The sequence below is a fragment of the Pogona vitticeps genome, chromosome 2 (genome assembly GCF_051106095.1).
Source record: "Pogona vitticeps strain Pit_001003342236 chromosome 2, PviZW2.1, whole genome shotgun sequence".
Lineage (NCBI taxonomy): Eukaryota > Metazoa > Chordata > Lepidosauria > Squamata > Agamidae > Pogona > Pogona vitticeps.
In genome coordinates, this window is record NC_135784.1 from 13,124,385 (window position 1) to 13,137,937 (window position 13,553).

Genomic DNA, 13,553 nt, shown 5'->3' on the forward strand with positions numbered 1-13,553 from the left:
AGAGATAGATCAAGCTTGATTTGATCTAGGACCCACGGGGTATCTGCAAAGATTTCCTCCAGGAGCACATTTATGACAGAGCAGTGATTGGCATGACCTCCCTTCCCCTCATAAGGTTTTGAGAGGAGCATCTTGGTCCACAGGCTATGCCTGGTTACTCAGAAGTAAGCTCTATTTTGGTTGTTGTTTTTTTTTCAGGCTGTTTGGCTGTGTTCTGGAGGTTTTTCTTCCTAACGTTTCACCAGACTCTGTGACCGGCATCCTCAGAGGACAGAAGTGGCTGTCTGTGACTCCTGTCCTCTGAAGATGCCGGCCACAGAGGCTGGCAAAACATTAGGAAGAAAAACCTCCAGAACATGGACAAGCAACCCTGAAAAACCCACAGCAACCATTGGATCCTGGCCATGAAAGCCTTCGAGAATGCAAGCTGTATTTTGTTCACTTGGACATTTTTCCTTCAGTATCACTAAAACTGCAGGCCAGAGTATAATACAAAAAGTACAGTATACATATGTGTGATCTATTCATAGAATATTGTCTCTGGACTGGGCACTTTTTTTTTTTTTTTTTGGCTTGCTGGTCAGATGAGATTTTGAGCTCTCCAGAACTCTTCATCACACAAAGATGCTATAAAATTTAGTTAAGGCAAATACAGTATCTTAAAAATTGGGCCAGAGTTGATGCCCACAGCCCATGAAACCAGACTGCCAGGAAAGCAAAACAGTTTTAGATTCCACATGGGTGAGTGAGAAAGGTACCAATTTGCAGGCTCTCCACTGTCTGCACATAGTTATTTCACAAACACTCTGTTGGCTCAGGTTTGATTCCCCCCTCCCCCTTAATCAGGTATGCTTAAGAGTATAATGTAAAGTAATCAACATTATTCTGAAAGGTTTCTTGTCTGTTCTGACATGTCTCATCACAGAAGCTTGGGCAGAGGGGAAGGAATCCAGTTGTTAAGACAGAGCAAAAATATGGTCAACCTTGGTGTTCTGTCAGTAGGATGAGGCGGCTTTAGATACAGCCATCATAGATTCCAGGATTGATCTGACATTAAAAATCAGGATCAATGGCTGATCTCAGGGTCAGCCCAAGACATTTGATGTCTGAGGCAGAGCAGCTAATTGGCAACCCCACTTCCACTCAGGTCCAAGTAAATTAGAACCCAAAGCCGGCCGAGTTATTTGGATATGGAGTAGCTATCTTTCCAAGGCACCCCAGATCTGTTCCTTCCTCCTGTTTTGTGAGATACAGTACTTGCTGAAAATGGGTTGCGTTTCAAAGTCCTGCTTCTTCCCAAAAGTCACAGGTGGGCCGCGATGTGAGCATGAGGGACAGACACATCATGCCAGTCTGGGATGAGGAGTTTCTGCCCTTCCTCCAGTTCAGACCACGAGCAGCCACTCCCAAAGGTACAGCTAGGAAGGTACCTTCACACATATCCGGGATAGACTGGAATGGCAATGGAGGTCTGAACCTCTCTCCTCTCAGGCATTCTTCATTCTTCTTCTTAACATGTCTTGCAAGCCCAAGGTAACACATCTTTTATTATCATGAAGCAAGCCCCACAGAATAAAAATTCATTTCCGAACATAGAAAAGTCAGGGTATCTACTTAGTTCTTAAGTCAGATATAGAGAAAACAATAACCACTGGACCGTCTAGCATTGATTGTCTATACCAGAAGTCAGCAACCTTAATGTCTCTCCAGTTGCTTTGGATGATAACTCCCACAATCCCTCATCATTGGTCATGCTGGCTGAGGCCTTTGTAATATGACTTCCAAAATATCTGGAGGGCCAATGATGCTCCACCCCCCCCGCCACCCCCAGTCTACATTGCCTTTAGGATTACAGATCAGAAAGTTTCCCAGACCGGGAAGCTTTGAACCTGGGACCAGCACGTATGCTGCTACTAAGCTCTAGCCTGTCTTAATTTATGTTCTCCCATCCTATGTAGCCATGTGCAATGTGCATACTTGGTGTGTGTGGTTACTCCATCAGCACATATCCAGACCATTCACTTAGTTGCACCCCTGGACAAACAACAGAGAGCCAAAAATTTGTGGAAATCACTACAGTATTCTACAATAGGATTATGGCTCAAATATATGCTATTTTTCCTAAATAACTCAATGTGGCATAGAAACATTATTACACTGATAATGCAAGCTGAAAAAAGCACCACACAATAAGGTAAAGGTTACCCTTGACAATTTGACCAGTCGTGTCTGACTCTAGGGCGCGGTGCTCATCCCCGTCTCCAAACCATAGAACCAGTGTTTGTCTGTAGACAGTTTCCATAGTCACGTGGCCAGCGTGACTAGACACAGAAAGCCGTTACCTTCCCACCGTGGTGGTACCTATTTATCTACTTGTATTTACATGCTTTCGAACTGCTAGGTTGGCAGGAGCTGGGGCAAGTGATGGGAGCTCACTCCATCACGTGGATTCGATCTTACGACTGCTGGTCTTCTGACTTTGCAGCACAGAGGCTTCTGCAGTTTAACCCGCAGTGCCACCACGTCCCTACTACACAATAAAGCTACCAACAAATACCATTCACAGCTAAGCTCCACTTTCAGTAGCTTGATCCATGCTAGGGTTAAGCAAAGGATGAGGCTCAAGAGACAAATTCAAGATACCACAAACTTCACACACAACAGAAAAACAGCTACCCTTTCTAGTTAGGAAATAGGGAAGAAGCGTATCTATTCTGTATGGATGTCAATCATTTATAGGTCAAGACATGCTAAAATGTCTAAACAGGAACTGGGGCATCACTGAAAACATTTTGATTTTAAGCTTCAAGTTGCTGGAAACAAGGCTGTCCTTATCAGCGTGCAAGGGATGACTCCTTGCATGGTTGCTTTAAATGTGTGTTGGAATATAAGAGCATGATAGTGGTTGAAGACAATGAAATCAGAAATCAAGGGTGGTTAGCTTATCTTAAACAAAGGCATTTTAATAGATGCTTGGCAGTTATAAATAAAGCAATCTGAAGCCCCCCTTCCTCAAAGCCCCCTATTACTGCATTTCAAGACAGGGAAACATTTACTTGTTGAATTTCTTCCTGTCATGTAGTTATTAAGAGCAAAAAAGCTTTTTTTAAACACCTTGTGTTACAAATAGAGTATGACATAAATACAAAAGACTGATAATATTTTTGTTCCAATACTGATTCCAACATAAAATGAAAGCTGGCCTTTTCTGTAATATTAGATTGGGAAAATTCTCAGCACAAAATATATATTTTAAAAATTATATATATATTTTCCTCTCTGATCTTTCTCTAAAAATTGGATGTTGCATTTCTCAAAGGTCTTCACATCATGTTACCAGACAGTCAAGCCTTATTGAAAGTCATACATTAGGTTCTCTACCCCACTTTAAAGCACCAGTGGAGGGAGTCTGTGAGCTTTTTGTCATGCTCTGGAGGTCTGTGCCTCTGTTGACCTTGAAATGCTGCTTCTTTTGCAAGACTGGGGTAGTGAAAGTGCTGCAGGTCTTCAGATTAAAGAGTCACAAGAAATGGCAGGTTTACAACAAGTCTCACAGACCCATGCAAGACTTTGGAAAAATAGAAACATCTAAAAAATTTAGTTGTGGTTATTACTTTGTTTGAGGGATGTGGTGGTGCTGTGGGCTAAACTGCAGAAGCCTGTGCTGCAGGGTCAGAAAACCAGCAGTCATAAGATCGAATCCATGCGACAGTGTGAGTGCCCGTCGCTTGCCCCAGTTCCTGCCAACATAGCAGTTTGAAAGCATGTAAAAATGCAAGTAGATCAATAGGGACCACCCCAGTGGGAAGGTAACAGCGTTCCGTGTCTAAGTCGCACTGGCCATGTGACCACGGAAGATTGTCTTTGCACAAACGCTGGCTCTAATTACACTTTTTGTTAAACGTGATGATTTTATAGGTTTAGATTTCCTGATGCTCCTTGTTATTTATACAACCAGGGCAATGATTGGGATAGGGAGAACTCGTAAGCATGTACCAATACCACTATACCAGCAACGCCCTTTCAGCGCGCCACAATATCGTGAATGGAGCCCACAACAGGTGGGCCTGTGTCCCCACAGCCGGTGGGCCTGTGTGCTCTAAATGCCAGGGCCGATTTTTGGTCCCAGTCCGGCCCTGGGCACCACTGTACTAAGTTTTGTTTGGGAACCAGAAACAACACTTTGGACAGGGCGTATTACCAGAACTGGTTACTAGATGGAACCAGAGGCTGTTCTATTGACAGATAGCTTAAGACACAGCCTTATACAGTGGTGCCTCGCAAGATGATGTTAATGTGTTCCACGAAAAACGCTGTCTTGAGAAAACATCGTCTTGCGAAATGCGTTTCCCCATTGGAATGCATTGAAATCTATTTAATGCGTTCCAATTGAAAAATCGCCGTCTTGTGAAAATTGTCCATAGGAAACATTGTCCTGCGGAATGTGGTTCCCTATTGGAATGCATTGAAACCTATTCAGTGGGGAAAAATTATCGTCTTCCGAAAATCGTCCATAGGAAACCATTGTCTTGCGAGGCACCATAGGGATCAGAAAAAGTCATTGTCTTGCGGATTAATTGTCCTGCAAGGAAATCGTCTAGCGAGGCACCACTGTATTGTAGCTTACCTTCTCCCAGAGAAGCAGCTGCTGGAGAGGAAAATCCAGAGAAGTTGCCCTTTTTGCAGGGCTGGGGGTGGGTAGGAAAGGCTTCCTTGCAAAGGGATCTCCTCCCCACTTTTCCCCAAATCCTCTGCCCTTTTCATCTTGGGCAAGATGGAGACTCTTTTTCAAGCAGAAGCTCCAGAATGTATGGGTTTTCCTTCCTCCAAGTAGGTGGTCCTGAGTTAATGGAGGAAAAAGGGGGATCAAGGCTCTTGCAAGATGGCTGCCCCTCTTCTGCATGGAAGGGGGGATGGGATGGGGGGATCCTCCTTGTTCTTTGGATCCTACCCAAACTGAGCAAGAAGAGGATTCCCCCAAACCTCAGGCACACCCACACCCCAAATACCATCTTCATGAGGCAGTGGAGCAGAAGAGGAATGTGCCTTTCCTCTTTGTGGGTTGCCAGAAATTGTAGCCATGATGGGGGTGAGAAGATCAGACCTCCCCAAGAGTGCAAATGGGGAGGGAAGCACTCCCGCAAAGGCCCTTTGGAGACTGCTGGGAAGGGGCTGTCTGTGGCAGCCTTTCTGACCCACAAGTGCTGGAGGAAGAGTCAGATCCATAAATACAAGGAGAGGGAAGGGGGGAGAAGAAAGTCTGGCATGGAAGAGGGCAATTTGGGTGTGTGAAGATGCTTCAGTGGGGGCCGTGGAGGGAGGTCCTGCGCCCGAAGGACTAGTCTTTTGCTCTTTCTCACCTTCTGCCCCACACCTGGGATAAGGATTCCCTCTTGGGCCTCTTTTTGTGGGGTCCAGAGGTGGCAGGGCAGGGGGGGGTCTGCCCCCCTATGTGGGAGCAACCCTTCTGCCCTTTTGTGGGGTATCTCTTGGGGTTTCATTCCCTTGAGAGGCAGGTGCTGCTCCCAGGAGGGAAAGAAGGAGACCCTCAAATGGCTCCCTTTCTTCTCCTGAGGGGCTCCCCATAGTGGAGAATCTCCTGGTGGCCTTTGCCTCTCCTGAGGGAAAATCCTCCCTTTGGAGGCTTGGCTGTGGGGCTTGGCAAGTGGGGCTGAGGGTGGTGGGGGCAGGGACTGCCCTTCTCCTCTGTCTTCCTCTCACCCCCCCCCATGTGGGTCTCTTTCAGGGTTTCATACCTGGCAGTGGATGTGCGGCTGTGAACTGAGGGAGGACGGGAGCCCAGGGGGAGGCCATTGGCAGTACGCCTACGACGGGAGGGACTACCTCAGCTTTGACACGGAGACCCTCACCTGGACGGCGGCCGTTCCCAAGGCCGAGATCACCAAAGAGGAGTGGGAGAAGGATCTGGCCCTTGCCCAGAGACGGAAGGCCTACCTGGAGGGGGAATGCATGAAGGGATTGCAGATATACCTGCAGCACAGGAAGGAGAGGCTGCCGAAGGCAGGTGAGTGATGGGATGGAGGAACAAGGAGGTCTCCTTCTGGGGAACCGGGGCCATCTTCTCTGCCTCCCTGTCTCTCCCGCTTGCTCCCACCTTTGACCCAAACAGCCCCTCGGCTTATGATTTGCCCCAAAGGAGTCCGGCTGCCATTTAATTCCCTGCTTTGGACTGCAGTTCGGGGGGGATGCGATGCAGTCGTCTTCTGTGCCTCACAGAGAGTGCTTGTTCAGTAGGAGCTGCCATTAAAAAGATTGATTGATTGATTGATTGATTTAATGTATATGCAAAGGCTTTCACGGCCGGGATCTAATGGTTGTTGTGGGTTTTCCAGGCTCTTTGGCCGTGTTCTGAAAGTTGTTCTTCCTAACATTTCGCCAGTCTCTGTGGCCATGGGCATCTTCAGAGGACAGCATCTTCAAAGGACCAGAGCAGAGTGCTGTCCTCTGAAGATGCCGGCCATAGAGACTGGCGAAACGTTAGGAAGAACAACCTTCAGAAAACGGCAAAAGAGCCTGGAAAACCCACAACAACCATCTGATTGATGGATGGATTGATTTCTGTTTCCGGCCGAAATAATCACAAGGATCAATGCAGAGCAGCCCTGCTGGATGTTTCCTGGGTGACGATTTCTCTGGCATCTTCATCTGGGTTTTGCATTGTGGTCTGTGCCGCCAACATTCCCTCTCTTTATGCTGTCTCTATTTTTATTTTTATTTATTTATTTATTCATTCATTCATTCATTCATTCATTCATTCATTCATTCATTCATTCATTCATTCATTTATTTATTTATTTATTTATTTATTTATTTATTTATTTATTTATTTTCCTTCAGTGCTTTCCCAGATAAGTATTGCACTGCATGGTTGCCCTCTGGGTGAGCTGGCCTTTAGGGGTCCTGTCCCTTGATGAGTGACCCAAGAGCATGAGGAGTTTTTTTTGTTTGTTTGTTTGATGAGGCTGCCAGCTTTCATCCCAAGATTCATCAAATAATGAAAGGATTCTCAGATAGAAAGGAGTTTCAGCTGCAGCCTCTCCCTTTTGAGGCAGGAGCCTTTTAGAGCCCCTTCTCAAATCTGACTGTCCATGGGATCAGAATCAGTTCATCCAAGGGGCCAGGGGTTCCTCCCCCAGAAGCCACGAGGATCTTGGGTTGCAAACGGGGACGTCCTCCATTGGCACCCAGTGTGAGGGTTCCCAAGGGAACCCGGAGAATCTGCGCTATTCAGTCTCAGAATGGGATGGTTGAGAGGGGATGGGTGATCACCAGAAGATCCCTTCCTGCTCCCCAGTGACACCATCCCTCCCTGCTAGAACCTTTGGGTGTGGTTAGACTGCACTTTACTGTACCTCACATTTTGGACAAGTTTGGGAACAGACTGGTTCACTCCATTTTCTGGCAACCACATGAAGTTCAGGCACCAGCCGGTCTCTTATCCCTGACTACCCACTCCTTTTGGGGCCTCTTCTAGGGACTGCTGTTTATTTTAGTCCAAGTACTGTACGTTTGTTCCATTTTAATTTGGGTTCCGGCATGTGCGATTGCCAGTGTTTTATTATTTTAATTAATTAATAACACAAATAAACATACAAAATAAATACAGAACACATAATCAGGGAGAATATTTCCCATATATCCCTCTAACACAGTGGTCTGGGAACAGGGGTAAATTACCCCAAATGGGGTAAAAATGAAAATCCTGGGGGTAATGAGCAAAGCCTACCTTGTAGGATTTTGAGCATAACCTTGCTAGCGTGTGAAATGAGGGCAATTGTATGGTAGTTGGAGCATTCTTTGGCACTGCTCTTCTTTGGGATTGTGATGCAGACTGATCTTTTCCAGTCCTCTAGCCACTGCTGAGTTTTCCATTGATGATGATAAAAAAAAATAGTGCACTGGTCTTTGATGTTGGGCTGTGGCACCAGGGTGGGTGACATGATCTTTAGCCTGGTTTGTTCCTTTTTGCAAACCACACACAGAATGATTAAAGTGGTAGGAAAAGTGCCCCCCCATTGCTAGCACCATTCTGGCAGCCACTGATGATGATTAAATCCTCTGCGAGCTAACAAAAATTTAATGCAACTTGCTAGGCACGTTGGACACCTTACTACTCCCTATACCACCCCATGGCTGGAGTGCAATGTGTTCCAGCAAAAATAGTGCACATCTTTATTAAATTTGGTGCATCCTGATAGTTTGGTACATAGCCTGGCAGCCATTGATACTGATGATATATCCTGCTAGTTCAGTACACAGCCTTTGTAAATTCAATATTTTGAATTCAAATAATGTATTATTTCCTTACTTTCAAATCAAGGGGGTAATGTTGGCGTATATAATTTTTTGGGGGGGTAAAAGGTAAAAAAGTTCCCTGACCCCTGCTCTAACATATAATACTGACTGCATAAACCATATTGCCCTACTAAACATCTTTAGGCTGTATCTGTTTAATATATAATTCTGACTGCGTAAACCCCAAAGATTAACATACAGTGGTGCCTCACACAACGATGTTAATTGGTTCCAAAAAAATCAACGTTGTGTGAAACATCGTTCTGTGAAACACCATTTCCCATAGAAATGCATTGAAAACCGGTTAATCCGTTCCAATTGGAACGGATTGCCGTCCTTGAGCGAAAATCCCCATAGGAAACATCGTTGAGTGAAACAATGTTTCCTCCATTCAAATGTATTGAAGCCGACTCCATGCATTTGAATGGCATTCCGATGTCTCTTTCCCCTCATTTAAAAGTGCCTTAAACTGTTTGAAACCTGTTTTAAATGCTTGGCATCGATAGTCCAGCTTGTGAAACATATGCAAACTTAATTTGGTGTTGTTCTGAGTTTTTTGTTTTCTCCACTGAAAGCCATTAGACCATTCAATGGCTTTCAATGGAGAAAACAAAAAATCACCAAAAATTAACGAAGACTCAGAACAACACCAAATTAAGTTTGCATAGGGTTCAGGAGGTGGGCTAACGATTGCAAGCATTTAAAACAGGCTTCAAACAGTTAAAGACACTTTTACAGGAGCGAAAAGGGGCATCGGAAAGAGCTCTTTGATCTCCGTTTCCCTTTTAAAGCTCTTTCCGATGCCCCTCAATGTTTTTCCCTCATTGAACTCTATTGAACTGTCCGTCCAATACATTTGATCTCCTTTTCCCTGCTTTTGAAGCTCTTTACTAATTTCCTCTCAGTATAATTCGTATCTTGATTTCCAAGCAACACAGATCTATTTGACCTCTGATCATAAATTTCTGCCTCCAAATTCACCCATGTCTTTAGCATCATTTTCCATCAGGATAAAGTCCATGTGCTTTCCCACCTTGTCCCCATCTCTCCTCTCCTCTCCTCATTTTTAAGTATTTCATTCTGCTTTTGTAAAAAAAGTCTCCCTCTGGCTCTCTGGAGGTCGTTGTTCAATTAGTTCAAAGTAGTTTCATCTCCTGTCTCCTCATCAGGAACAGTGGTCTCTCCCTCTCTCTCTGGCGATGATAGTTGTTCAGCTGATTCAGAAGATGCTGTCTGTTTGTCTCCTGTCTCTATCATAGTGTCCAAGCCAAGAGGTATTGCTTTAATATCTGCCTCCAGTTCTGAAATTTGGTTGATGAGATTAGATTGAAATTCCTGAAGACAGTGTATCATATAATTCTCCATTTTAAAATCCCAAAGTCTCACCCTTAAATTTTCATCCAAAAACCATAAGAGTCAGACAGTTGATGTTGCTCAGCTTTCCCTTCTCGCTCCTTGGCCAGAACTGATTCAGAGTCTTACGGAGAACACTTTGGTCATAAAAGTGACTGTTTGATTGATAATCCTCCTTTATGGCTCAGAGTAAGGTTCCATAGATTTAAGCTGTTCGTAGTCTTTCAAGATTCTCAAACTTCTACTTTATAAGAAGCCAGACCTTAGGAGGGAGGGTTAGGGTGGAAAAGATAAGTTTCATTTTCTCAATTCTCAATTTAACCAGTTATGGCATACTAAGAAAACCCTCCAAAGTTTGCCAAGATACTCTGTCACTTAAGAGATCATCTCCACAATTAAACTTTCCAAAGAGAAACAAAACATCTGGTCTGTTACATGCCATAAAAATAGCCATTCGACTTCTGTTCATGCAGTCAAATCATAAATCTTCCTTTCTCCCCTCTCTGGACAGCTACACACCAATTCATCATGGCGGCTTCATGAGTCAGTTGCAATTGAGGAAAGGAAACTCCTCCGAAAAAACAGATTGCAGTCTGGTTTCTCCGGTGTCTCCAGCTCCCCTGCTGCCAGTCCCACTCTCCTGTGGAAACTTCCCCCCCTTTCTTGGGGGGTCCACTGCCTCAGAGTAAAACCCAGGGGTTCTCAGAGCCCTGAGAATTCCCCTGTTCTCGCTGCCGGTTGCTCCACCCCTAATTTCCCCCTGCGATTGCCAGTGTTGAACCTCTAGGTGTTTCTCCCAGTAATTCACTGCTATGTCACTTGGGCTCCAAACCAATGAAATGCTGTGCCATTTTATTTCTATAAAAAGCAATCCAGCTTTTCCTATTTACCTGTAAAAGATGAGGCAGAAGAAGAGGTGGAGTGAAAATCATTTCCCTCCTTTTCTTTTACAATCTAGTGCTTTTAAAATTCAGTGACAAGACAATGAAGTGATACGTCATTTAACAATAAAAGGAAAAACAAACCCATTTTTTCCTTGTTCCCTGCAGAGGAGGAGGGAGAGAGGAAGGAAAGGGCTTAATTGGGTTCCATTGAAGTGTGGTTTGTCTTCCTCTCCCCAAACCATCTGATCCTTGTGTGTGGATGCAAGGATTGTTCCTCATATCAGACCATCTTTAGCTCAGTCCAGTGAATAAATTCGCTGTCTAGTCACACCGTTAAGAGAGGTTTGGGTGCCTCCATTGATGCTCATTTTGCCATTTTTGCAGAGCCCCCAGTAGGGAAGGTGACCCGCATGTTCCTCTCCGAAGGGAGGGAGATGCTGGTCTGCCAGGCCCATGGCTTCTACCCCAAGGAGATCGAAGCCACCTGGAGGAAGGGTGGGGAGATCATGGAGCAGGACACCTTCTGGAGGAGCGTCGCTCCCAACTCCGATGGGACCTACCACGCTTGGCTCAGCATCGAGATCAACCCCGAAGACAGAGAGCTCTACCGATGCCACATCGATCACACTGGCCTGACTGAGCCTCTGGTCTTGGCCTGGGAAGCGCCTGGTGGTGAGCAGCTGCAGGGGAGGGAAGGCCCTGGGGTGGGAGAGGAACTTCCCCATGTGACGGGCCTTAAAAAAAGAACACGATCCTGGGCAGAAACTCTCTGCAGGGCTGTTGCATGTTCTGGACAAAAAAACCCCAGAGAGATGCTCTTGTGTGGGGAGGGAGGAAGAGGTGAGATTTGTTCAAGGAAGTTGAAGCCCTCTGTGGCTCTTAGTCAGGGTGCTGATGCTTTGTTTTCCCCCCACACCGCATAGCCTAGGAGGTGGGGCTTTCCCTCCTTAAATGAGGGTGTGCCAGGAAATCCTCAAATTCTCTGACTCTATCTCTGACCCTAATGTGGTAAATAGGAAAGCTAATTAGAATTGCATACACCTGGGAGGCAGGAAAGTTTTAAGGGTCGGATGATACTTCCGCACTATTAAAGAGCAGGATGGGTAGGTGGGGCTCGTCAGCCATGGAAGGCAGCCCCATCTAGGAGAAGGAAAACTCCGATTTCAAACCTCCACTGCCTTGTGGCTATATCCACTCATGGAAAAGGCTTCAGGAGTTAATCTCGAGGCAAAATCCGGAGCTGGAGTCCCGAAGGCAGCATGTGTCGTTCTGCCAACTCCTGCGACGTTGCTGGAACCAGTTGTATTAGCTCTTGCCTTTCCATTGGACCATTTCAGCAACGTGGAGAGGGGGGATCTGCTGCTTGGGTAACAGCCTATCCTCCATACTACTTTACCCAGGCTTCATGCTCTGGAGAGGACACTTCTTGATAAAGAGCATGTTACCATAATTTCTTGAGACTGAAGGATGCCTATGATGATATCTTGATGAACTCTTGGTTCAAACCATATGCCTTGGTCGGTGAAAGGTTTCGGGTTCTTCCCGGAGAGCCTGCTGTGCTTGGAGGGAAGGCCTTGCATTGATTGGATCAGGCTGAGGGCAGGGAGGGATTTGGCCCATCGACGAAGCCCCTTTTTCACATCTGAGAGGTTGCTGGGTCAGTCGAGCACCACCTCCCTCTGAAGCTCTCAGGACCTCCTGGTGCCACTTTCCCTGAACAGCCACGTCTTTGCCTCTTTTTGTTTTAGGTCATGTGGGAGCCGTTGTGGGAATCGTTGTGTTTGCTCTCCTCCTGATGGCTGCTGGGACTGCCTTCTTTCACCGTGAGTATGCCTGGAACGCAATTCTTGGGCAGCGTCTGTTGTTTTGTCAGTGATGCTCATGAAGATCTCTGTCCCTAAAGATCAAGCACCGGATGGGGCATCCAGAGTGTAATTTCAACCCTGAACACATCATCCTACCCTTCTCTTCATATTTCAGAAGCCATTTCTGGGGCTTAAATCAATCTCTGAGGATGAACCAAAATGAAATCTAGCTCCCCAAAGGTCATTTCTCCTGGACTGGAAGGCAGCTGAGCGCCATCGAGTCTGGTCATTCTTGCTTGAGTTTTCATCTACACATTAAAGTATTTTTGGAAAATAGTCTTCTAGTGCCATGTGGATTTTAATTGCTGAATGGTTTAGGTACCTGCGGAAAAAGAGGTAGGGAGTTTAAATCCCCCACTGAGCCTCCTTTCAGGAACAGCCAGACTGTGGTGCCTTGGGCAAGCGCCAGGAGAGAAGATGGGGTTACATGGAAGACCCACAGATGCAAAGTTTGACACCTGGACAGCTGTCCTAGCCTGGGAAATTTTGGGGTCTTCCTTCCCTGGTGATGTTTATGCAGAGCAGAGACAGAAGAGCACCTGAGGTGGAGGTTTTAGAAGACCCCTCTTGCTACACGGAATATTCTCTGGGGACCCCTTTTCAGTTCTGATATTCTGACTTTCTCTTTCTCTCTCTGCAGGGCGCAAGCAACAGGGAGGACCCTTGTAAAGCAGCGTTAACTGAGTCCTCCATCACTGGGACCTTATTTCAGTCGGGTTCAGAAGCAGTTCTTCCAGAGACACTTCCACACTCTCACGAGCACCTCTTTCTCTGGCTGGAAACATTTTATGCACCTTCCGATGTGGGAGAGGCCTGCTCGGCAGGGAGGCAAGTTAGCTGTCCAACTTCGGAGGTTGGGGGTTCGATTCTCCACTGTGCCTCCTGCGAAGAGAGGCAGTCCGTGTGGCCTTGGGCAAGCTGCACAGTCCCAGGGTGCCCCCCAGAGGAACGGAAGGGGAAACTACTTCTGATTACTCTCTGCCTGATCAAGCCTCAAAAAAGTTCAGCATAAGTTTGAATTTAACTTGATGGCACATCAGAAAAAATGCTTTCTGAATTTGTCAGATGCTGTTTAATACTGGGGGGCGGACAGAGAAACTTTGAGAAGAAAAAGAAAGGGAAAAGGGTCTCCTTG

The 13,553-nt window shown here is 46.0% G+C and overlaps 1 protein-coding gene across 8 annotated transcripts in view; it reads left to right on the plus strand.

Annotated features, from left to right (window-relative positions):
- LOC110070514 (uncharacterized) overlaps positions 1–13,553 on the plus strand; it is an 83,814-nt gene that overhangs the window by 47,538 nt on the left and 22,723 nt on the right. For 6 of the 8 annotated variants that reach the window (XM_078387447.1, XM_078387448.1, XM_078387454.1 and 3 more), the window contains one exon: positions 10,938–11,225. In XM_078387447.1, the coding sequence (XP_078243573.1) occupies positions 10,938–11,225 (288 nt within the window). Of the gene's footprint in view, positions 1–5,746; positions 6,026–10,937; positions 11,226–13,553 lie in introns of all 8 variants that reach the window. The other 2 variants (XM_078387450.1, XM_072987163.2) reach the window with 1 other exon arrangement.